Consider the following 27,070-nt stretch of genomic DNA (forward strand, 5'->3'; position numbering starts at 1 on the left):
GCCCAGTTTATTCAGCCTCTCCTCATAGCTCAACCCCCTCAACTCCGGTATCAGCCTAGTAAACCTCCTCTGCACTCCCTCCAAGGCCAAAATATCTTTGCGCAGGTGCGGCGCCCAAAACTGCACACAGTACTCCAGCTGCGGCCTCACCAATGCCCTATACAGCTGCAGCAAGACCTCCCTACTTTTATATTCAATCCCCTTCGCTATGAAGGCCAGCATCCCATTCGCCTTCCTGACCACCTGCTGCATCTGCAAGCTGGTTTCAGTCCTCAGAATGTACTATCTGAGCCAGAGTTTCCACTTCTGAAAGTTTGTGTCTCAATATTTGGAGAGTGCAGGATTGGGCTCAACTGTAATGTTCACACATCCCCAGAACATATGCATCCCTTTCATTTCATGCTTCAGCCCAGGGAATTAAATGTGTCCTGCCAATATTCCCCAGCAAGTCTCATGATTAATTACCACTTTAGTGAGGTGCTGCCTAGCCAGGGAAACAGACTATTGCACTTGTGGTGAGTAATTCCTCAACTTGCTGTCCAAATGTTATGTTCCCTCACTCCCAATATTTACAAAAAAAGAAGTGATTTTTTAAAATTTATTTTGCTTCTTCTTTGATTCCATGTCTACAAATACAAAAACATTCAAACTGTAGTGGGAGAGTCCTTGGTTTTGAGCACTTATTGGTGCAGAGGCAACCACTGACCCAGAAACATTTTGGTAAGGAATGTGTGGTAAAACTGCCTGTGTTTATCCTGAATCCAGAGACGAATTTATTCAACTTCAGATAGGAGCTGTGCTTTGCTATATCAGCACGCTACCAGTAATATACCAACAGCCTTTTTGCCTATCTTCAAAAACCCTGGGGAACCTGTGCATTCTTTGGAAAATATAATTTATCTGTATGACAAAAGTAAATAGACCAAATGGATTTCCACAATTGGTAATTGAACAAATGTAAAATGTGATGTGGTGCTTAGTTATATACATTAAGTAGATACGAGGTATAATCTTGGTATGTGCTGAGTTAGCTAATTTCCATGAGTGGGAGCGGCATTGCTTCAGTTTGGGAAGGGGACCAGTTTGATTTTTCCAGTGCAATTTTTTGTGCCACCTTTGCTGAAAGAATACGTGCTGTGCTGCAATATCAATCTCTTCTGATACTCTCACCACTGAATGGAAAGAATCCATTATTGGATTCAAAGTTACCACTCTCGGGTATTAAAGACATGGCACTTTTCTTCAACGTTTTACCCTTTCCTATTTGTTCTTCCAACTCCCTCAACTGCATACCCAGCCACCCTTCTTTCTCTAACTAACAATATAATTATTAACATATCACAAGCTAAACTAACTCATGATAAGTAATGCCAAACATAATAAGCTTCTCTCAGACTGTTTGTGCTCATGCATCTCCTCCTTCCCTTCACATTTATTTTCCTTTCTTCCCAAAAATTAGCAATACATGAGTAAATATAGTGTTGCAGCAAACCTAATTTGTAAACTAAAAAAGCTAAAAAAAATCTGGTATTGTACTTTCGTTGCATGTATTGTCACAGTTTAATTTTAAAATTACCAATAATGTCCATCCATGAATTTTGAACTTCTAGGAAGGTCATTTTTCTTAATATAACATTTGTGAAATAGACATTTTGTGAATTCTGGTTTGATTAATATATTTACAGGTCTCCAATTTTTTGTTTATTTAAAATCTATGTTTACTTGAAGACACAAATTAATATGTTACATTTGTTCATATCAATCTAGCTCAATGGTGAAGTTTTTGTCACTGTTCTTGCAAAGGAGCAGTACATCATTCAGAGAAGAACGCTGAAAGTATCTGAATTTTAGATTGCTGAGCTCAACCTGTTCTTGTTGGAGGTTGAGACCTTTCTCTTTGCATCCATTAATTCATCTGCCTAAAATGTCAAACATATTATCCACTATGTAACTTTTCTTAGCATGTTAAATTACCTAATAAGAGTTGATGGATTTAGTATTTTGTTATGGAAAATTAATTATAATAGTTACGCATATTTGTGACAGAAATCACATTTGCGCCAGGGAAAAGGATACAATTTGCACTTCTTGTAACATATTAAAAGAAAATCATCTGGCACAAATAGGAAATACACAGATTTGTCAATTTTTATAGTGGCAAACAATTGCTTAATACCTCGGGTGAAGAAACACTATCTACTTCAAGTTTCTGATCCATCTCTAATTAGGCTGAAGTGGTGAACTATTTTGCAACTTTTGAGATTGAAAAGCAAACAGCTTCCCGTTTGGAAATAATAGTGGGATGTCCTCTAACTTTTTCCATGCCATCTTGTTCCTATTATCCACGGTACACGGTTGCAGATTTTCTGTATCCAATGAGATCGGTATTTGTTTAGACCAAAGTTATATTTTGATTCTTTGGTAATGGGAAAAAAATGCATATAATTGGTTGAAGTTTTTAAAACTGGCAACATGTTGACAAAATAGTGTTTCAATTTTCATGTTTCCCCCTTCTTGACATTCTTCTGAACTAAATTGAAATGTAAGGCTTTCTCCTTGCATGATCCATAATATAGAGTTTTGGTATAAGAACAAAGGCAGTGTTTCTATATGTCACCATTTGTTATTTAAATTCGCTCTGAATTGGTTTAGTCTGCCTTTTTTGGGCCTGATTGCTTTGCAGAGACGTGGTTCTATTCAAAGTGTGGCTCTTCTATTGTAGATGTTCTAAGGTGTTTTACTACTTTCTAAATACAAATGTAAGTTATCTAATGTGCCCTCAACCTTAACAGTTACTGTAGGAAAATCCCTCTCCAAGGAGCAATCCATCACCTAATGGAGAAGAACTATCTTAATACATACAATATATTTAGCAAGCGTAGCATTTGGCTATCGGATTAAACAGGAATAATTTCTTCAGCCTACTAAATTAACAGTTGATATGCATGTACATTTGCCCCAGTTGGTGAAATGAGTACTTTGTGATTTTTCTCACTAAAGAGATTGCCTTGGCAATCAAAGGTTTTATTTGGCGAATGAAAAATGATTGATTATTTTTCTAAGAATGTAGCATATTTTCTCCTGTCCCCCCTCTATTAATTATTTGCGTTTGGCCTGTATTTATTAAAACAGTTGTAAACACTGCACTGATTGAAGTTTCACATTGCAATTTACAGTTACAAATTGCTCTGTATATTAAGTCAAAATGATGCACCTCCTTGGAGCAAGATACCAGAGTTAGGTGCGCACAGTATTAGCTGCAGCCTTGCCATCTAATTTACTTGCTAACCTTGCTATTGTTTTCACAATCTTGAAACAAACAGACTTGGGTGACAAATCTCCCTCCCTGTGCTGCTTATGAAGCTCACAATAGCCTCCACAATAGTCCATGTTCAAGGACAGCGTGCTCGTAAACTTATCTAACATTTCACGTGCCCTTCAAGGAAACTTAACCCCATCCTTCCCAAAATCTACTTGCTTCTCTTCATTGCACAACTAAATAGTTCTGTCAAAATGCGACCAAATTTTTAAAAAACAAGTATTATGCCTGAATGTGAGTGGCAGTGAACTATTAGAAAATTATTTTCTCGTGAAGTGAAAAATTATCAATACATTATCAGAGCTGCCAATATCATCCACTAATTCAAAAAAAAATGTTGAAGGAGAAAGCAAGGGTGATTGCATGAAGTACACTTAAACATTGCAGAAGGATGGTGAAAAAAGATTTCCAATCTGGAATGATAAGAAATAAATGACAACATTCATTTGGCTATATGGATGAAAATCCATGTCTGTCTTGAATAAAAAGATTTATCTCTTATTAAGTGGATCGTGCAGTGCAGTTGACATTTCTCACTTCACACAATCAATGCAACGAATAGTCTAGCACTTTCAATAGTGGTTCTCAATAACTTTTTTCAAGTCTTTTCATTATATAACCAGGTATAGTGGGCAAAGGATTAATCTTAAGTGCAAAGAATAACTCTCCCAAACTCAGTCTACTGATATTATCAATTCTGTTGACTAATTTTATTAGCATACAAATCTCAGTGATTTGCAAGTGCAGCGATGTCAGTTGGGAGCTGAGAAATGCAGTGAGCTACTTCCATGTCAGCAATGTAACACTTGAGTATCTTTCACCTTTTCCTCAGGAGAAAAGTTGTCTCCACTCACAGCCGTGCCTTTCAATGCAAGCTGTCAGAGGTTTGGGCTGTGACCTGCTGTGCTGTTGCTATCTCATATAAAAACTCTGCCATAAAAATTCCGCCCTCCTGAATGTATGAAGATATCTTGCTGATCCTGGAATCCCTGAAAGGAATGTAAGATTGTGGTTTAGTATTACAGTGTTGCTGGGAGTGTGGTGTCAGTGAATTTGAAATATGGAATTTGTGATGCTTGTTAAACCCAACTACATATGGTTTGTTGTGTCATGGCGATCTCCACTATTTAAACTTCTTAGGAAAATGAATAGACATCAATAAGTTTCTAAGAAAGAAGTGCTCTGTTAAACTTTCTCCTGTTGAAAGTTTCAGGGTGATAATGTAACATTAATATAAACATATTTCATTCAAACCAGATTCATTCTATGCATAACATTCCATAAACAGCAGCACAGGAAGTGTCAATAAAGTATTAGATTATCTATGTGCTTATCCTTATACCCTTTAAACCTGCCCTTTAAAGGAGCCGATTATTAAGTATTAAGTGACTTTATGGGCAATTTTATTATTTTATCTTTAATTATGAATTAAAGCCACAATGCTATCTTATAAGACTGTGATGCACGATCCCTTCCCATCTTTCTCAGGCTGTCTGCAGCTTTTGATGTGAGTGACCACAGTATCCTCGCCCAACATTGTGCCCCCTTTGCTCAGTGGAGTCAGGACTTCTTTGCCTGGGGTTCCACTCTTAGCTATTGAAGTATAGTCAAAATATCTGACAATGGCTTCTTTCCTTTCCGTCTCTGATTCAACGTATGCTATTCAGTGCAGCAAAAGCCATGATTTGTTCCAATCATATCTGAGAACATTAAAATCTTTGTCCTTAGTCTTGACCATTGTTCAGTAATTTGCAAATATCCCCACTTCTGACCTTATGATGAAAGAAAGGTCATTGATGAAGCAGCTGAAGATGGTTGGGTCTAGGACACTACCCTGAGGAATTCCTGTAGTGATATAGTGAACTCCCAGAGATGTCAACCACAGCCAATCTTCTTTGTACTAGCTGTGATTCCAACTAGTAGAGAGTTTCCTCCCCAATTCCTGTTGACTCCAGTTTTGCTAGGGTTCCTTGTTGCCTCATTTGGTTAAATGCTGTCTTATGTCATGGGCAGTTGCTCTTACCACACCTCCGGAGAGGCCTTGTTTCTTCCAATGTCTGTTAGCTCTTTCGCCACTGCAATGCTTTGAGACTCTACATTCCTACAACCCTGGTCTCTTGTTCATCCTCCACTTCGGCTGATTATTGGTGATTATGCCATCGGCTACCTAGGCACTAAGCTCTGGAATTCTCTCCCTAAACTTCTGCATCTCGCTCTCTCTCCTGGAGAGTGTGGAGAGTCTGCAGAAGGATCTAGATAGGCTGGGCGAATGGGCCAGGAAATGGCAAATGGAATTTAATGTTGGCAAGTGTGAGGTGGTCCACTTTGGTAGGAAGAATGGTAGGAAGGACTATTACTTACGTGGCGAAAAACTGCAGCAGGCGACGGTGCAGAGGGACCTCGGGGTCCTTGTGCGTGAGTCGCAAAAACCCAGCTTGCAGGTGCAGCAGGTGGTCAGGAAGCCGAATGGGATGCTGGCCTTCATAGCGAGGGGGATTGAATATAAAAGTAGGGAGGTCTTGCTGCAGCTGTATAGGGCATTGGTGAGGCTGCAGCTGGAGTACTGTGTGCAGTTTTGGGCGCCGCACCTGCGCAAAGATATTTTGGCCTTGGAGGGAATGCAGAGGAGGTTTACTAGGCTGATACCGGAGTTGAGGGGGTTGAGCTATGAGGAGAGGCTGAATAAACTAGGCTTGTACTCGTTGGAGTTTAGAAGAATGAGGGGAGATCTCATTGAGACGTATAAGATGATGAATGGGATGGATAGGATAGAGGTGGAGAGACTCTTCCCGCTCAAAAAAGACAGTAGGACTAGGGGGCACAGCCTCAAGATAAAGGGGGGGGCGGTTTAGAACGGAGTTGAGGAGGAACTTCTTCACTCAAAGGGTGGTGAATCTCTGGAATTCTCTGCCCGTTGAAGTGGTGGAGGCTGCCTCGCTAAATATTTTTAAGACACGGGTTGATGGGTTTTTGATAAGAGAGGGGATTAAGGGTTATGGGGAGAGGGCGGGAAGGTGGAACTGAGCCACGACAGATCAGCCATGATCTTATTGAATGGCGGAGCAGGCTCGAAGGGCTAGATGGCCTACTCCTGCTCCTATTTCTTATGTTCTTATGTTCTTATGTCCTGTCATTTAAGACACTTGAAAAAGCCATCTCTTTGACCAAACTTTTGGTCATTTGTCCTATGATTCTTTTAACTTGTCATCAATTTTGGTCTAATCCTACTTCCGTAAAGGGGTATTTAAAGGAACAGTGTTGTTGTTGCATTTCCCCATAGCTACTATTTTTGCAGCTAAAGACTTCTAATGTAATATTGCTTTCATTGCTAATGTCTTCTGTATATTATATTTCATCAAAATATGAAATGGACTGTTGTGCAAGAATTGCAGGTTATTACAAACCTTGTCACAAATTTTGATTAAAGTATAATATTGAGTTAGTATAATATTGAGTTAGTAAGTTTTTAATCAAATGCGCTAGACAATGAAAATATTCTAATTACTCTGGATGAAATATTTTAATCCCTGATTTAATTGAGACAATTACTGCAGACATCTCATTAGTGTTGCTGTAATTATTACATGGAATAATATAGGAAAACTCAAGCTATTTATTATGAAGTGAGCATCAAAAACATTTGAGTCATCATATTCAAATGCATAAATTAAAAGAAAATTAGTAGGTTTATATAGCTGCAGGGGTGGTGGGGGGTGGGGTGGTCGTGGGTGGGTTTGCACTGCTGCCTGAAAGTCTAAAACAAACTTCAGTTCTATTTAGCTGGTTTCTGAGACAGACAATTTTTCAAGTCTTGAAAGGTTGTGTTGCTTTCTTACTTGCCAAATGGATGTAAGATTTATTAACCTTAAAGTGTGAAAAGTAATTTACATGGCCTCCTTGTTGCTGATTGATCTTGCTAAATATTTACAGGAAGGCTTTGTTTTCTTGAACACTGAGATGCTTCAATCACTATTTTTGGTTCAGCCTTGGTTTTGGTCTTGTCACAGTTCTGATCATTGTAAAGTAAGAATTAACTTCCATATCAGGTGCATCTTTGATTTTGGAAGGATTTCAGATTAGTAAAACCTTAGGTCCAGTGTTGTTGCTATCTTTGGTGTGTTCCATGCACTTCATTAAATCTGCAACAAGAGAGATTTTGTAAACAATTTATCTTGCCATTTCATCATCTGAAACGGCCAGACTGAAATAAATAGCACAGTGTGGGTAAAAGCATGAACCAGGAAACATGCATCCCTTCCCCCAATGAACTTTCAGTTGCATGTCTGCAAGCCTGTTATCGGACTTCCTACTTACAAATTTGTTAAATTTAGTGGAAGTGAGCACTGCTCTGCTTAACTGTGATAGGGAATTTATTTCCACACACTAATTGATCCATCTTCAGTGTGGAGTTCAATCCAGTTAAGTCATTTTGAAGCAAAAGTTTTTCTGTCTTGTCCATTTGCAGCTTTTTTTATTCAACGTTATTAGCTGGGCTTTGCTTGAAATGACCCATAAACATTGTTCTGTTGTTCGGTTTTCAAACTGGCAGTGTTAAATGATATTGTGATAGATCACAACATACTCAGTGATGCAAAACATGTATTCAAACGCATAACGTTGGTTGCTGCTGTCATATATGCTTCCTCAAAACCATGTGTAATCTTGTCTTCTATATGTTCTTCACAATATCCAAGAAATGCTCTGGGCATGTTTCAGCATAGTTTCTTGTTGACACTGAATTTTATCTCACCAATGTATATCTCGATCCTTATCAAACTGCTTGTTCAATATCCAATCTGGGATGAGCCAGACTTTCTGCCAGCTCCCTACTGGGAGAATCAAAGACAAAGACATCTGCCTCAATGTCACTCTGTTTGGATTAATCTCAGTTTTTATCTGATTATCTTAATGTGAAGTGCCTTGTATTCTTATCTATGTTAAAGATGCTATTGGCATATTGTTGTCATGTCTTACTGTTGCTGCATAAGCCTATAGTGTCTAAGCAGTATCAATCAGATGCGCAGCAATTGATTCCAAATCAGTGGTAATTGCTCATACACCCAGTAATCACCAGTCAAAGTAACACTGATAATGCAACCTTTTCACTTATATAAATTGTCTATTTGAGAGTGAATGTCTCCTTGGGAAAGTAAGATCTAAAGACTGGTGGTGGGAGGGTGGCTGAAGTTACTATCTAAATAATGTCTCTCAGCCCTTTGTTTATAATATTGATGGGTCTGCAATCAATAAATCTCTATTTTCCATAGCATTGGTTATATGATGTGCATGGCTTCATTCATGGACCAGCAGCAATCCCAAACTTCTAATAGATTACCTGATTAATTTGGTTTGTAATTTTATTGCCTTGACTTCACATTACTCCATAACTTCTCTTAATCTCATCACTCACTTCCCCTGTGATGCCACTTCACATGTCATCAATCACACCTGATTCAATTTTCACCACACAAATACCACTTCTTGACACTTGGCATTGTGACACTTTGCCCTGACCCTGTCCTCAGACTTTGCATGTCCACCCTTCAAATGTGAAATCATCATGCTCTTTCTTCAAATATCTGCCCTTAACCTTTTTGTTACTCTCAAGCGTCTCTTTACCCTCTATGTTCTTATAACTTAGCATTGCCCCTTTCTATTAGGCTTCCCTTAACATACTTTTTGGTTTAAATTTATTCATTCTGTTTTCTGCCCTGCCCATAGGATTGGAACAGCTTGAGCTAGAGTCACTAGTGACATTCTCTGTGACTAGTATGCTATTCCTCATTATTTTCCGCAACCTCAGAGTAGTGCTCAGTATGACCAGTTCTGTCATTTCCCCCTTCGCGTAGGCCTGTCCTTAAATTAAAGGGATCCCCTTCTACCCTAGGTTTACTTCTCACGTGCCAATGGTTTTCATACTTAATTCACTTTTCCTCATCTGTAAGCTGTATTTTGGTGACATCATCTTTCTATATGACAGCAACAGTTTGCTTCACTTCCCCTGTCATTATCCTTAACTTGATAACCAATATTGTCTGACTGTTCATCTGATATCAAGTTGTTACTGAACAGGCACTTCATGCCTATGGCATGACCAAAGCTATCGATTTGCTTCCCACCAAGAACTCCGTTCTTACCCTTAACTTTGTCTCCCATCATGAAGTTCAACTTAGGCTGAAACTAACTTTGTGAAATCCCTGATTCTGAACTAAGTTTTTAAATTCCACGACCCGGCATCTAGCAAAATAGTTTTGTTCCAAACTCTGCAACAGTGCCTGATTCTGCACCCGTCTAATCTGAAAACGTCATCTACACCAATGTCACTTTCTAACTTCCCATATTCCATTCTAAATTACACTATGTCCAAAATGCTGCTCCAGCAACCTATTATATTCCTGCTTCCCTATAGGGTTCTCTCTGCATGTTGATTGCCTTTTGTCTGCAGCTTCTATTTCATAAAGTCATAAGATGCAAGAGTAGAATTAGGCCATTCTGCCCATTGAGCCTGCTACACCATTCGATCATGGCTGATGCTCCTCATCTCCATTTTCCTACCTTCTCTCCATAACCCTTCAACCCATTGCCAATTAAAAATCTAACTCCTCCTTAAATTTAATCACTGACCCAGCATCTACTGCACATTGCAGCAATGAATTCTACACATTCACAGCCCTTTGGGAGAGGTAGTTTCTCCTCAACTCTGTTTTAAATTTGCTGTCCTCATCCCAAGACTATGACCTCTCATCTGAGAATGCCCCTCCAGAGAAAGCATCCATTCCATGTCTACTTTATCCATTCCTTTCATCATCTTGAATACCTCAATTTGATCTCCCCCCATTCTTCTAAATTCAAGCGAGTATAGGCCTAAACTGTTCAGTCTCTTTTCTTACGACAAACCCCTCATCCCTGGAATCAATCTAGTGAATCTCATCTGAACTGCCTCCAATGCCACTGCATCTTCCCTCAAATAAGGGAACCAAAACTCTGCACAGTCCTTCAGGTACAGTCTCACCAATGCTGTGTATAGTTGCAACAATACATCCTTACCTTTATATTCTATTCCTTTAGTTATAAATGCTAACATTCCATTCACTTTCTTTATTATCTGCTGTACTTGCATTCAATTTTTTGTGACTCATGAAGAAGGACACCCAGGTCCCTCTGCACCGAAGCACCCCTAAGTCTCTCCCCATTAGATAATAAACCGCCTTCCCATTTTTCCGACCAAAATACATGACCTCACACTGATTCAGGTTAAACTCCATCTGCCACATTTTGCTCCACTCTCCTAACCTATCTATATCCATTTGTAAGGTTATTTCCTCATTGTAACTTATTGTTCCGTCTGTTTTCGTGTCATTGCAAATTTGGCTATACAGCCTTCTATTTCTGTATCCAAGTCGATAATATAGATTGTAAATAGCTGGAGCCCAAGGACCGAATCCTGTGGCACTCCACTAGTTAGTTCCTGCCATCCAGACGAAAATCCATTTATCCCGACTCTCTGTCTTCTGTCCATCAGCCAGTCACCTATCCAAGCTAATAAATTACCCTAATCCCATGTGATCTAACCTTGTGAATTAATCTTTTGTGCGGCACTTTATCAAACGTCTTCCGGAAGTCCAGCTATACTACATCTACAGGATCCCCATTATCTACTTTACATGTTACATCTTTGAAGAACTCTAGCAAATAAGTCAAACATGATTTGCCTTCATAAAGCCATGCTGACTAATGGATAGCGTTTTGACTTTCCAATTCTCCTCCTGCACTGTAAGGATTCAGTGAAATGATGGCACTGAGTGTAATTATCCAAATTTGGTGTTGATATCCAGATGTCCAGTCATTGAGTATATGTAAGTCAGAGATTGATAGGTTTTTTGATACTACGGGAATTGGGATGTGGGAGTAATGCAGGAAGAGACTGCTGAAGTAGAAGGTAAGCCATGATGTGCGAATGGCAGAGTCAAAGGGATAAATGGCCAACTCCTGCTCCTATTTCTTATGTTATTCTAACTCCTATTCCTCATGACATTGAATTCAAAATGCTGTTCTTAATGACAAATCCCTCCACGTCCTCGGCTGCCTCTGCATCATCCTGCAGCATACATGCAAGGGAGCACGCTTTTCTGGCAATGGCCTTATTTGGATTTCCTCTGTCTCTGGGTTCAGACTGTACTGCAAGAACCTGCTGCTGTCTTGGTCACACAGGCTGGAATAGTCTTCCTAAACCCCTATCCTTTGCTTACTTTTCACAATAACTTCATTGCAGTGTTAATGTAAGCCTCCTTGTGACATTAATAAATAAACTACTACTTCAAGGCTCCTCAAAATCATATTTATAGCTGCATATAGTTTTGCTGGAAAATGTATATAATTTGCCATATTTTCCTCATTGCATTAAATGAGATGTTTCACCTTTATGTCGTGCAGCTTTAATTCAGTACTGGAGCTTTAAACATTCATTATTTCCTGCATTTAGCTGCATGGTTTATCCATTGAGGAGTATTAAAGCTAAAGAGGTTCACTTTGTGGTTTTCTAATTCCCTTCTCAATCCCGGTGTCTGGGTTTCTGATAACAATCAATCAACGTTCTGTTGTACTTGCCAAAATGAGGGATGGATTAATTACTTTCCAATTAATGTTAGTGCGGAAGTTGCTGCGGATTGGATCAGTTTCAGAACCGGATGTGTGGCTGCTGATTTGCCAGATCCGGACAGGAAAGAGAAAGCAGCATTATGGTCCAGTTCGAGGGGGAGGGTTGGGGGCATGGGAATGTTAAAGGTGAGGGTGATCAGGTTAGTGTTTGGGAGAGGAAAGTGTTTCTTTGTGTTAGAGTTCAGGAGTTATTGTTGATTAGAATGATCAGAATGGATTAGGTTGGGGCAGTTAAATGGAATGCTGCAGATGTTGGAGAAGTTCCTACCGATTGAGGTAGTGTTGACAGTTTGTAACAGACTGGAGGAGGCTGGGAATGAATTGCTACTGGCTGAAGTAGCGATATGTTGCTGGTTGGAAGAGGTTGAGGCATTTGCTGTCAGTTTTAGGCTCTTTGTTTCGCATTGAAATTAACAGTTATGGTATGAAGTTTGTACTGAGCTGCCTTTCTCAAGAAACTCCAATGTATAGCCATTAAGAAACACCTATTCAGGTAGCCCAGACACAAATTGGATATGCTCATTGTGATTATTGATTTACTTGGGAATGCCATCAATAACATCACTTAAATTCCATCTAAAAGCTAATGTGAAGACTTCAACTTACTTATATAGCACTTTTAATTAATGAAATGTCTCAGTGTCCATCACAAGAACAGAAAGCTTGTGGAACTCACACCAACAAATCTTTGACGATGACAGGACAAGTTGAGAGGGCTATTCAAAAAGTATATAGAGTCCTGGACTTATAAACAGAGATGCTGCATACAAAAAAGCAAGGAAGTTATTCATAACTTTATAAAATCACTGGTTAGGCCATAGGTTGGTAATTGTGGCCAATTTTAGGAAATATGTCAGATACTCAGAGCATGCAGGTGAAATGTAAGTGAATGCTATAAGAGAGGAGGGACTCCTGTTATGTGGAGAAACTAAATAAACAGGAATTGATCATCTTAGAACAGAGATGGCTAAGGCAAGATTTAAGAACATAAGAAATAGGAGCAGGACTAGGCCATCCAGCCCCTCGAGCCTTCCCTGCCATTCAGTAAGATCATGGCTGATCTGAAGTGGGTTATCATCATTTATCAAGATTTAATAGAGGTCATCAATTTTTTTTGTTTTTGATAGGGAGAAGAAGTTTCTACTGACACAGGTCAAAATAATTAACAAAGGAAAAGTGCAGGGGGAGGGGATGACATGGAAATGAGGAAGATTTATTTTAAAACAAGCTATGATTTAGAATGCAGCACTTGAAATAGTTGTGAAAGCAGATTCAACAGTACAGTTCAAAGGAGTGCTACATAAATATTTAAAAAGGAGATTTGTCGAGCTATGGGGAAATAGCAGGGGATGTGACTAAATAGGGAAGCACTTTTAAAGAGGTAACGTAGACATGATAGGCTGAGTTGCCTCCTGGGCTGTGTGATTTCAAAATATAGAATCAATTGTGTTAAGCATTTGAACTCATTAAGCATATGGAGCTCAGAGGAAGATCACAGTGGATCTTAACCAGTGTTCTCTCTCTTTTCAGTGCATCGAAATTAGAGACGGAACACAATTGGGAACAACTGTCGGAGCCTGTTTCCTCCCATCACAGCAACAGGAACAATGAGAGACCTGGGTAAAAAAAGCTCCAATTTTCTGCTTTGGTTGTACATAGTTTTACTTCAGTTTTAGCTGTCTGAACTTTTTCTTTTAAGTGCACAAAGCTATGTTATATACTTCAGAATGCACAAAATAAAGAAAAATACTGAACATTCATTTTCCCAGAGCTAATGCAAGCACGACAGGCAAAATGGAGGTCTTCTGTTCTAGTTGACTGTTCACTAATGTACAGTTTTGGGACCAGGGAGGATGACAAGCAGTGGAACAGAACACTCATCAGTGGAAAGTTGGTGTATTTCAGTTAACCAAAACAAGGGATTCAGAGTGATGAACATTACTGACATGAGCCAACTAATGCAAGATAATGCAGATGACATGGAGCTCAGGGAATCACTGAGGTGGAAGGATTGGAATGATAACGAGCGCTTGAATTCTTTTATATTAAGATTGCCGTTTAAATGATCTACCACAAGAGTACTGGGTCATTTGGGAAACAATTGATTTTGTTTTTCACATATATTAGAAAGAGGGACTCAGAGCAAACATCCCAGCTGATTTCCTATAAAAACCAAAACACTGCTAATGTGAGTTTGTAAACGGTGAACCTGCATACCATCATTGAATCTGTAAAATTGGATCTTTCAGTTTAACTGAGAGGTTGTTGTGAATATTGTCAAGAGATTCCTATGACCCAGACCTTTACTGATTACTCATTTAGTTAGCTTATTGAGTTTCCTGTCGAGTAGAATTTTTCAGTTGTGTCATAAAGATTCCTTTAAGAGCTTAAACTAAAACTGTGCTCAGCCATTTACTAAATCTTCAACTGCAGACTGGTGAAAGGAATTAGTTGTTGTTGTGATGTAGTAATCTTTGTTGTATGTCTTGTTGATGTGGAGCACAATCTAACCTGATTTCAATGGTGTTCACATGAACAAATCTTTAAAGAAATCAGAACAAGTTACATTTAAAATGTATGTAGAATCCTGGGCTTTTAGTTAGAGGCACAGAATGCAAAAGCAAGGAAATTGTGCAGACCTCTATAAAATCACTGGTTAGGATAATTATGGCCAATTTTAGATGCTGCACTTTAAGAAAGATGTCAAGACCTCCGAGAACATGCAAATGTAATTTAGTAGAATGGTATCAGAGGTGAGGTTATTTGGAGAGACAAGATAAACAGGAATTGATTTCTTAGGACAGAGATGGTTAAGTGGAGATTTAATGGACTTACTAAAAATTATGAATAGTTTTGATAGAGTTGTGGAGGGGCACAATCTCTTACCTGCTGACAGATGGTTGGTAACCAGAGGGCACAGAGGACAAAACTCAGCCCTTGCTCAGTTGTGAGGATGCTTGCCTCAAAAAGTTGTGGGTTTCAAGTCCCATTCCAGAAACTTGAACTCAGAAATCTAGACTGCACTGTTGGAGGTGCATTTTTTTGATGAGACATTAACCCCTCTGCTATATCCAGTGGACATAAGATTGCATTGCATTATTTGGAAGAAGTGTGAGGCAGTTATCCTCAGCAGTCTGGCCAATGTTTATCTAAAGTTAAAAGTTTATTTATTAGTCACAAGTAAGGCTTACTTGTAACACTGCATTGAAGTTACTATGAAATTCCCCTAGTCGCCACACTCCGGTGCCTGTTCAGCACTGTGGGAGGAAACTGGGGTACCCGGAGGAAACCCGCGCAGACTCTGGGAGATGGTGCAAACTCCACACAGTGACCCAAGCCAGTAATTGAACCCGGGTCCCTGGTTCTGTGAGGCAGCAGTGGTAACCACTGTGCCACCCCGTGCTGTCTCATGATCAATATTATTAAAACAGAATATCTGGTCATTATCACATTGCTGTTTGTGGTACATTGTATGCAAATTGGTGGCCATGGTTCCTACACCACTGCCACACTTCATTGACTATAAAGTGTTTTTGGAGGTCCTGAAGTCTTGAAAGACACTAAGTAAATGCAATTGTTTTCTTTTTGAGTCAGTGATTTTGGGTTTGAGCAGATTGATGAGGAAAATGTATCAAATGGTACTTTATATGTGGCATTTAATGATCACTTCAGTGGTGCTGAAGCAGTAGTTTGCCATCCCACTCTATATGATTTACAAATTTACTGCTCTTAGGAAAATTTTGGATAAGCAATAGATACAGCCTTGTCAGTGTCCCCGTCATTGCAAGAGCAAATATTTAAAAAGTAGCCATTTTGGCAGTGAAACACATTATTTGTTGAGGCCCAGTGAGGAAGTCCTCTATCCTCATGTGCTTTATTTAGGAAATAAGATCTGAAAACGCTGCTGACCTGCAGCTAGGCTACAGTCACCTGAGTTCCAAATGTATTCAACTGCTTTTGGCAGAAATAATGCAGGGAGGAGTTGTATGATAAAGGGTAGACCTATAAAGAGTATAGAAACACAGAGGGACCTGGGGGTGCAAGTGAACAAGTCTTTGAAGGTGGCAGTACAAGTGGAGAAGGTTGTGAAGAAAGCTTATGGTATGTTAGCCTTTGTAGGAAGGGGTACAGAGTATAAGAGCTGGAGTCTAATGTTTGCAGTTGTATAGAACGTTGGTTAGGCCGCATTTGGAGTACTGCGTTCAGTTCTGGTCGCCTTACTACTGGAAAGACGTGGAGACCCTGGAGAGAGTGCAGAGGAGGTTTACCAGGATGCTGCCTGGTATGGAAGGACTGGGTTATGAGGAAAGATTGAGCAAATTGGGGCTGTTTTCCCTTGAAAGACGGCGACTGAGGGGAGATCTAATAGAGGTATATAAGATTATGAAGGGTATAGATAGAGTAAACAGTGGTAAGCTTTTTCCTAGGTTGGAAACGCACATTATGAGGGGCCATGGACTTAGGGTGAGGGGGGCGAGGTATAATTCGGATGTCAGAGGGAGGTTTTTCATACAGAGGATAGTGAGAGTATGGAGTTACTTAGATAGGCACATGAGTGGGATGGAGATGGAGGGATATAGGAGACTGTTTTAAATAAGGTTCAGAAGCCTTGGGACGTCCCTGGGAATGTATAAGGATGTGGATGATGCTGATGTTTTTCTCTTTTAATCCACAGGTGCTTCGGTCCGCCTTGTTGTCCAACAAGGGGCATACACGCGATGGGTCGTACGAGGGCTGCTCTTGGTTGTTTCGAGAATAGCCTAGTACTTCACGTCGTTAATGTACGCTTAAACTGGGCCAGATGCTGGGCAACACGACAGCTCAGTGACTATCACTGTTTGCTGTGCAGATACGTGGATTTGGGCCAGTGTCTGTGGCAGTTTGCGCATTCTCCCCATGCTTGCGTGGGTTTTCTCCAGGTGCTCCGGTTTCCTCCCACGCCCCAGAGATGTGCTATTAGGCTGATTGGTGTAACAAATTGTCCCTAAATTAGTCTTCCCTCAATGTGGAATGCCATAAGCATAGACAAGGGTCATGGGTGGAGGAGGACTCATAATGTTAAAATGGCAGCGCGGGCTCGTTGGGCCGAAGGGCCTGTTTCCAGGGCTGTTTTGTTCTTAGCTTATTTGTCTTGGAAGTGATATCCATTCATTTATCCAATATGTAACACCACGTTGATCAATCATTAAACTCCAATTGCGTGAAATACAAAAAAAATCTTCAATTATCATTTGGAACAGCAGAATCTTTGCAGCAACTAAGCCTCCAGGGCCAGCCTACTGCACCCTGTATTATTGATATTTGAGTGTTGAGATCTACGCATGTTGACTTAAACATGAGTAGTGCTTTAATATGCTGTTCACATTGTACATGTCAATTGAGAGATTGCTGGAAGATTGAGTCTATTTTACACATTATTTGCCAGAAAAATATTCTTTATAATTGTTCATACTTGCTTTAGCTCACGTTCTCAGCACTAAGCACACACGTCTGTACATTGCCAGTTGAATATTTGATTAAGCAGTATGTTAGGATTTTTTCCACAGTTTTTTGTAAATAAAATCTTTTATGCTTTAGATCCTTTCTGCAGAACTATTAAATCAACTTCCCTGCAAAAATTGATCATTCAGCTGTTGCAAAACATCTGATTTAAAAACATTATGTTTTTTTGGTGGGATAAGCATACTTCTAAAATAATTTGAAGATCTAATACGGTATGCATTGAGGTGGCAAGACCTGTTTCCGGTCCACAATTCTTGACGTAGAGAGTTTTCTATCATGACCTGCGATGAGAAACGTGCAAATTAGAGTTGGTTACTTTCTCATGCACCTTCCAGAAATGAGTAAGTGAATAAGATTGCAAAGGCCCAAGCTCTCCAAACCATTCAGAAAGCTGGGGACATGTATGACACAAGGACATTGTGGAATGCAAAGTAGGAAAGAGAAATACAGATGTCAAATTGGCAGTTTGTTGGCAAGCCTGTTTCCTTGAACAAACACTCTTTGGACCATTTATCTGAGTAATAATTTTGTTACTGTTCTAGGCCAAACCGAACATCTTGGAGGACGGACCGAGATATGGGACTAATGAATGCTATTGGCCTGCAGCCTCGCAATCCTGCCCCTTCTGTGACCTCACAAGGAACCCAAACACCATCACCACAACTACAGAATGCAGAGACCCAGACTGATAGGGATTTGCAGGAAGCTACCACTTCAGGGACCAGTCAGGGTAAGAAACCTGAAATCACAGGAATGATTTGCATAAGCTATAAAAGTATCAAGTGAGAACATGGATCTTTGATTTGGTTTGGAGGTTTCAGGAAATCAGTAGTGCCTTTGAATTAAGCTTGGTCTCTCATGACACCTGTGTTTTTGTTTAAATAGGTACGCTAATTTCTATTCACAGCCTTCAAATTCTACCATTTCCTGTGTGTAATTTCACAAGTACTTAATAGTCAAGGGCAGTAAAACAGTAAGAATATGTAAGTTCATGGACCAATCCAGTGCAACAAACTTGCTTCTTCAACTCTGGGATGCTTAGTGGTTTCCCTGGTTTCTGCAGATGCGGAGGCATGTAGGTGTACCAGATGAGTTGTTTGTGGTAAATTGATCATTTTTAAAACAGAATTGGGAAATTAGAGGCCAAGTAAGTTAAGTAAACTGTAGCATTCCTTTTTATCATTTGGTGCAAAAGCAACTGCCTTTGACAGCATTCCTCATAGAGGGTTGATTCGGTGCTATTCTATATAAATAGCATTACAGTTACAAAATAGAAAAACTAGATTTGTAAACTAATTTTATTTTCAAACAATTTGTGTCTGTGCCTAGATGCTACTGCAGGTTGCAATATCCCTTGCTTTCTTAAATCTTTGTTTTAAATCTGTTTTGATTTTTCTCTTTCAATCCATGAAGTACTGAGCTGGCTAATTCATTGGAAAATCTCTGGCAGGAAACTGCAATTTCTTTAGAAAACACCAGAAACGCCTCTTTTTCCTGCAGTACATAGATATGAAGCTATTACATTAATGGGTAACTGTATGACCCACGCAGGCAACGATCAATGCTAAGCACATAGAATGCTTGAGCCATTTCTCTATGAACAGGCTGCTTTTAGCTCACCCCTAAATGCCACCTGTCCTGTTATTTGTGCGATATGGACAAAGTGTATTAGAATTCCAACTCTCTCAGCCGAGCATAAAATTGCATTCAGTATTAAGTATGCATCTTCCCTGACAGGTTATCCTATACATTTATCTCCCTGTGGTATTTTGTTCCAGATTTATTGTTCACTAATTTATATTTTTAACTCTGGCCTCATTTTACCTTAAGTAGGTCATTGACATTCTTTGCTTATTTTCCTATGGTTCTTTGTTTCCCTCCCCCTGGGCTGCAGAGTTTTTATACCCTTTCCTTTTAGGTCATCTCACTTGCCAATCACTTTGAATTCATGAAGTACTGAAGTGGCTAATGCATTGGAAAATTCCAGCAGGAAACTGCGGTTTCTTTGGAAAACACCAAAAGTCTCTAATTTTCCTTTTGGGTCATCTCACTTGTCCTTTGAATCATTCTTTTCTTTCTCTGAATCCTATTCTATGTTTGAAAGTCTTTTTTTTTATTCTGTTATAACCAGAACTGTACATGCTAATCTCAGGTATGGCCTGACAAATGCATCCTCAGCCAAATTCAGACAACCTATGGAGTAGTCCACTCTTCTGCCCTTATAATCTAGCACTTTAGTGGCATTTTTAATAACCTCACCAATTACCCTTGGCTTTGCTAGAGAAAATTTAAAATCACCTGAGATAATTCTATTTCATTTATGTCTCCATTCTTGCCTTGCACATTATTTTGTCCATTGTGAAGCAGAGGCTGTGGTGCTGCAGTCAAGCAGTAATGGTCCTGTACTCATCAAAAGTTGAAGTTCATGGCAGTTTGTGGAACTAAATTCAATAAATCTGGTAATTTGTAGGCTTGGTTCAGAACAAAATTACTATGAAAACTGGCTTATTAGAAAAGTTTTGTCAGTAATGAGAACTTGCTACCGCCCATTCCTAATTGCATTTGAGGTGATGGTGGTGAGCCATCTTTTTGAAAAGCTCAAGCCCATGTAGTGTAGGTAGACTTACAGTGCTAATAACAAGGGAGTTTCCAGGATTTTAACCCAGCTATATTGAAGGGATGACAATATAGTTCCACGATGGTGAGTGGCTCAGAAGAGAACGTGCAGTTGGTGGTGTTCCCATGCATCTGCTGCACTTCTCCTTGCTGGTGCAGGTTACAGATTTGGAAGGTGCTGTTGAAGAAGCCTCAGTGAGGTACACCAATGCATCTTGTAGACAGCATACACGGCCACCACTGTGGAGGTAGTGAATGTTGAAGGTGGTAGATAGAGTGCCAGTCAAGGGGCTCCTTTGTCCTGGATGGTGTCTAGCTTCTTGAGTGTTATTGGACCTGCACTCATCTAACGGAGCTTATTCCATCACTCTGTTGATTTGTGCCTTGTAGATTGTGGACAGGCTTTTGTGAGTGTGTGTGTGTGTGGGTGGGGAGAGGGGGGAGGTCTGGAGTTGAATTACTTGATACAGAATAATCTGAATAATCTGCTTCTTACCTATTCTTGTAGCCACAATGTTTATATGTTGGCCTAGTTCAGTTTTTGGTCAATGGTAACATCTCTCTAGTGGGAGATTCAGTGATGGTAATACCATTGAATGTTTTGGGGATATGGTTAGATGTTTTCTTGTTGGAGATGCTCATTGCCAGATCCTCAATTAACTTGCAGCTGCCTAACCCCAGCTGATAAGAGTGAACTGCTCACTATGCTTCATTGTCTCCAAAAATGTGGCATATCTACTGCCATCTACTTCCCATCATGCTGAGCAAAGAGATCGTTGTTTGGCCAAGTTTCACAAGCACATTTATAACTACATTTTAGTTATAATAGTTTAAAAATTCATTACTATTGATTTTGTGTGATTGATAGACAATACCTTTGCATATGTTAGGCACACAGTGAATCCTTAATCTATATATAAGGCACCTTGTAATTTCCTCCTTAATCTAATTACTTATTTTAATGAATTTAAAAGAGGACCTTTATACTCGGGAGTCCTGTGGACAGATACATCTGCCAATAGTAGTCATGATGTGGAGATGCCGGTGTTGGACTGGGGTAAACACAGTAAGAGGTCTGACAACACCAGGTTTAAGTCTAACCGAGAACTCTTCATTCACCTAACGAAGAGGGAAACCTCGAAAGCTTGTGAGTTTACTATCAAATAAATTGGTTGGACTTAAACCTGGTGTTGTCGGACGTCTTACTGGAGATACATCCACGGCAGGCAATTGGTGAGGATACGGTCAAATTGGTTTTTCCCCCTTATTGATTTCCTCGCCACCTGCCACTAGCTGCTATGTCCTTTAGGAATTGGACAGCTCAGTTGTTACTTGTGCTAATTAGACATTCTTGGTGATTGCCTTCACCCGGAGTATATTCTTTGCCCTTGCCACCCATAGTGCTCCTTCTGAGTGGTGCCCAATGTAGAGAACTATTGCTTCATCAGCTGAGGGATGGGGGCAGGCAGGGTAGGTGGTAATCAGCAGGAGGTTTCTTGCTGATGTTTGAACTGATGCCCTGAGATTTCATAGGGTCCAGAGTCAATGTTGAGAACTGCCAGGACAGTTCCCTCCTGACTAACACTGTGCTTCTTCTGGGGTGTCTGTCATGGTAGTTGGGCATGACATATTCAGAGACAGTGATCTGAGATATAGTCATACTGAGGTCAGGCTGTTGCTTGTCTAGTCAACACTCCAACTCTTGGCATGAACATGTTATTAGGAGGAACTTGCAGGGTCAATAGAAGCTGGATGAGCTTTTGTTATTTCCAGTGTCGGCTGGTCTGTGAATCTGGTTTCACTTCTTTGTGATGTTAAGTAGCAGTTTCATACAACTAAGTGGATTGTTAGACCATGTCAGTGGGTATTTATGAGAGTCTTGGTGTGCAGTCATATGTAGACACCAGATTTTTTTTTGAGGAGCCAAATTGGTTTTTACAACACTTGACAATGGTTTCAGAGTCGCCATTACAGAGATGAGCTTTTAATTCCAGATTTGTTAATTGAATTGAAATTCTCCTAACTGCCATTGTGAAATTTGAATCTCAGAGGGTTAGCATGGGCCTCTGAATTGCGAATCCAATGTTTGAACTGATGCCCTGACATTGTATCACCAAACAATTTGGATGTCATCTAAATTGATGCAAAAACACTAAGAAAAGACTGAGACAATTAGATCCTTTATAGTGAGAACTCAGGCAATGAACTGTGTCTGTAACTGCAGGCAGACTGATAGTATTCATTGGCAGCAGCTCCAGGGAGCCCTTTTATGAACTGTATACGATGCATCTACCTGATAGGAAGCTCCATATGGTTATAGTATGGACTATAACCACAGACAGCCATTAGACTGACGGACTATATTTCTGAGGCCTTGAACAAGTATTGATCCTAATAAAATAAACAGTAAACTATTAATCAGCAGTGTAGAATGATATAATAACTGCATTTTAAAAAATAATTTCCCTATAAGTGTAAGAATTAATACTGCAGATCTAATTCTTCTCATGTTGTTTTGCTATTTACAAAAAGGAAAGACTTACATTTATTATAGAGCGCCTTTCACAACCTCAGGACACACTTGACAGCCAATAATGTACTTAATTTAGTCACTGTTGGAATGTGGAGATATGACAGCCAATTTGCACACAGCAAGGACTCATGAATAGCAGTGAGATAAATAAACAAATAACCTACTTTTCTCAGGTTGAGGGAATAAATATTGACCAGGACACCAGGGAGAACTCCAATGCTATTCTTCAAAATATTGCCTTGAAACCTCTTACAACCACCTGAGAGTTTAGACAGGATCTCAGTTTAACATCTCATCCAAAGGATTACATACTCCACCTCTGGAGTGGAATTTGTAACCCACAATGTTTTGACTCAGAGTGTTACAAACTGAAGCATAGCTGACGTTTGTGTAAATGCTATTCCTCAGGAGTCTAGTGCTATTTCGTACATGAAGTAATTGAATTTTTTAAAACTTTATTTGGTACCACCAACAGTGTTTTGACATCGTTCCAGGCTTACTTAATGAATGGGAAAAATTGTTGATATTATCAGTTTCATTGTCACATCGAGTTCAAACACTTTGTGAAAAATGCTGACAACTAACAAACATCTGTATCATCATACAATTTCTAAGACTTTGCATCTTGAAAATTATAATAACACCTGTAAATTTAAAACTGGCTTTTAGACTGTTTTAGACCATTTTTTGGCTGCTGCTTTTGACCATTATAATTCCAAGGTTCACATTCCTATCATTGTCCTCTTGCATCAGCCTTACAAAGTTGAAGGGCATTCAGATGACATTCAAATTGTTCGGGGATCCAAAATAAAGAACTTAATTATATTGTTACTATACAATAAAATCACATTTATGTACTATCAAACTGCTCAAATTGATCATTCTTACACAGGAAAACACAGAAATACTGAAGACCACTGACATTATGAACACCAATTACTACATACTGGACACAGCACTGACAAGTGTCTGGCTGATGGTTATTAACTTATCCTGACCATATTTTATTGTGTTCAACCATGCAAGAGTGCATCATAATTGGAGACTGTGCTAGGTTCCCAAAGTATACAGTTCTTAAATTGAAGGTTCGGAAGCAGAATAAGCAAACAAAATGTTGGTGCCTCTTTCTTTAAAGGATTAAAATCTGTTCAGTGTTACAATGTGCTTGTCATTCTGCTATCAATGGAGAAGCCTTCATTGCACTTAAAGTTGCCCATAAACTTCCTGTGGGATTTTGCATGGGAATTTTGAGTTATTTTGATATTCTAATTTACAGGGAGCTCTGCAAAGCATCTGGGATATATGCAAGCAGGGCAAGTAACTATATATCCCTGAGCTAGTAACATTGAAGTATCGTCAATGAGCAGCATGGTTTTGACCTGAAAGTATTGGTTAAGAATATCTAAGTTGAGTCTCTGAGCGAGATGCTGGAATAGAATTGCTTCTGAAGGAGTCAGACAACTTGGATGGCTTCCTGATTTCTGTTTAACAGCAGATGAGCAGGATCGCGCGCCCCCCCCCCCCCCCCCCCCGCCCCCCCGCCCCCACCAACTGCACTCGATTCAAGTCATCAAGTGCACGATTGTGTTTCTAGGACTGTGCAGCTCAGCACTGAATCTTCTGTGTTGTCATTACACGTGCAAGACCAGTTGTTTTGTAGCAGGCTGGTTTAATTTTGTTCTAATTACCTTCTAATTTATCCTCTCTTTGGGATAAGCATCTAACTTGATTAATTCACACAAGACAGTATTGAGGCTGTTGTAGTGGTAGAACTGCAGAGCTTATATCCAGCAGTTTTTTGAGTACCTGTGGAAGGAAACCTCAATTTAGTTTTTAATAAATAGGAAATACAGTTTTTCTGTGAACTTCCAAAATGAGACCAACCTTTTTTAACTCTGCAGTGAAAATCTCTGACTTTTTCATACCTGCATTTACTTATATTCGTGAAACATTTCTAAGAAATGTTTTTGCTTTCTATCGTTCCATCACATCTTATACCAAAATCTTGTAATTTCCTCCTTTTGTTTGCTTCCTTAAATAAATCCGTCAACACCACATAGCTGGGTGGGTAACCTGTCTCCTCCTCCCTGCCAGTGGCACCCTGAAACCACTTTGCAAGGCAGCATGCATGACTGTCTAAATAGGCGTACATCTAATTAGACATGCATCTAATTAGACATACTCTGTTGTTCTCTCCTTTTCTCTAGCAGCTTGTCTATAATTGAGAATATTTGTCATGCTGGGGTATTGAGCAAGCTGGCATTAGCTATGAATCCTTTCTATATCAGTATTAATACAGTCATGTCTCTTCCTGGCCTCAAGTTTCACTGTCTTGAACAAACTTCTGCTTCTTTACATCTTATACTTTCAATCAAGATCAACACATCATCTTTTCTACTAATTCAGTCATTCGCAGATATCAGAACTGTGAAACTCCTCACCTCAGTCAGTTTGATGATCATAAGAAGTCGGAGCAGGAGTAGCCCAATCAGAACACCAAATCTAATGTGCTCTCAGATCACGGTTGATTTGATTGTGGCTTTATCTCAACTTTCCTGCCTGTCCACCATAATCCTTGACTCCATGGTCAATCAAAAATCTATCTAACTCACCCTTGAATATATTATATCCCAGAGTTTATATTTTTCCATGAGGAGAAACACCCTCCCAGCATTCACCCTGCCAGGCCCCTCAGAACCTTATATGTTTCAATAAAATCATCTCTCGTTCTTCTAACCTGCAATGAATATAGACTGCTCAATCCTCATAAGACATCTCTTTCAACCCAGGAAGCTGTTGAGTAAATTTGCTCTGAACTACTTCCAATTCAGTCATAGCGCTCTGTAAGTAAGGAGACTAAAATGGTAGGTAGCACTCCCATGCTCCAAATGCAGTCCCACTGAGGTCCCGTACAGCTGCGGCAACACCTCCCTATTTTGGTACTTTCTCCTCCTTGCAATAAGGACCAATGTTGCATTTGTCTTCCCAGTCACTTACTGTGTGTACCATGCTTTTTGTGATTCATGTACCAGGACACCCAGATCCCTCTGTATCACATGTTTCTACAGACTCTTGCTATTTACATAATGATCTGCTTTTCTTCCTGCAAAATTGGACAAGCTCACATTCTCCTAAAATATATTACATCTTGCCAACCTTTTACCCATTCACTTAACCTACCTATGTTGCTTTGCAAGCTGTTCAGCCTAGACTTTTGCTCCTGAGGTGGATCACAGGTATTGGAAAATTCCCCAGCTCACCACAATCACTTCAGGAGAAATTACCCCAAATGGCAGTGTCTTCATTCTGGGATTGAGCCCACTGTCCCAGGATGCAGATCGGAGGCAGCTGTAGGTGCTGCCAAATGCCGAGGCATTTTAAAAGCCTGCCATGATTCCCCAGACCTTCATTCCCTAGTTGTTTGCTCAATTTTAGGATCTATAGCTCTCACTCCTCAAATCCTCTCAACATCCCACCCAGTTCTCATGCCTCAGCCATGGCAACTCATGCCTTCCACCTCTTGCAGTGGTCCCTCATATCTTGTATGCCAACTCACATCCCCACCCATCCCCATGGCTCCTCATATCCTCTTATGTCAACACATGTCCCACAACCATTCCTAATGCCAACCTCCCCACCACCCTTTGTCCTTATATCAACTATGCTAACTCACCTTGTATCCACCGTAGCAGGTCTCAGAACCATGTGAAGTGAAATAAGATACATCTCTAAATATTTATTACTGCCTTGACTATGTTTTAAAACAAAAACTCTACCAGTCATTAAAGACCATTTAAGACTTTTGATTCAGTTCAAGTAATTATTCCTTCATACAAACACATTTATATTTCTATTCCAACATCAAAGGCAGCTTATCCTTGAATAACCTCTTTGAACTGTCAATTAAAATGAGGATTTGGGATTCTCTACCTGGATAATTATAAATTGTGGAAAGCAGCCAAGCATTATTAATAACATATTGGCAGCTCTTAAGAGATTGTTAATTGGTAAACCAAATCTCTCTTAGCTGTCAGGCAGGCTGTTTTGAATCATAGGCTGGGGATCTAAATAACTTCATAGCGTGACCATTCTACAAACCTCCTCCACCCTTCAGGTGTTCACTCTTAAAAATTTGTAACTCCCACATTGTGGGTAACGGCCTTTGCTACAGTGAAAATGAACTGCTTGAACTCAGCACTGAGTTCACATGGCTCTGCTGAATTCAGGCTTTCCCTGTGTCAGTCACATCTTGCAAAAATTCACAACCATATCTTGATCCTAAATGGCTGCCCCCATTATCAAAAGTATATGGCCCCTAGTGCTGGACTGCCACTAGGGGGAGCATCCTCTCAGCGTCTATTCTGTTAAGCTCTCTTAAGAAATGCATACATTTCTGTGAGATCACCTCTGATTTTTCTATATTGTAGAGAATATTTACCAAA

At 39.7% G+C, this 27,070-nt stretch overlaps 1 protein-coding gene across 4 annotated transcripts in view; it reads left to right on the forward strand.

Moving 5' to 3' along the window:
- Positions 1-27,070, forward strand: part of LOC145343936 (activating molecule in BECN1-regulated autophagy protein 1-like) — a 400,132-nt gene that overhangs the window by 341,734 nt on the left and 31,328 nt on the right. For all 4 annotated transcript variants that reach the window (XM_080190487.1, XM_080190491.1, XM_080190488.1 and 1 more), the window contains 2 exons: positions 13,508-13,597; positions 18,022-18,209. In XM_080190487.1, the coding sequence (XP_080046613.1) occupies positions 13,508-13,597; positions 18,022-18,209 (278 nt within the window). The remainder of the gene's footprint in view (positions 1-13,507; positions 13,598-18,021; positions 18,210-27,070) is intronic.

This window comes from Carcharhinus amblyrhynchos, chromosome 6 (assembly GCF_965287045.1).
Source record: "Carcharhinus amblyrhynchos chromosome 6, sCarAmb.v2.hapA, whole genome shotgun sequence".
NCBI classification, from domain to species: domain Eukaryota; kingdom Metazoa; phylum Chordata; class Chondrichthyes; order Carcharhiniformes; family Carcharhinidae; genus Carcharhinus; species Carcharhinus amblyrhynchos.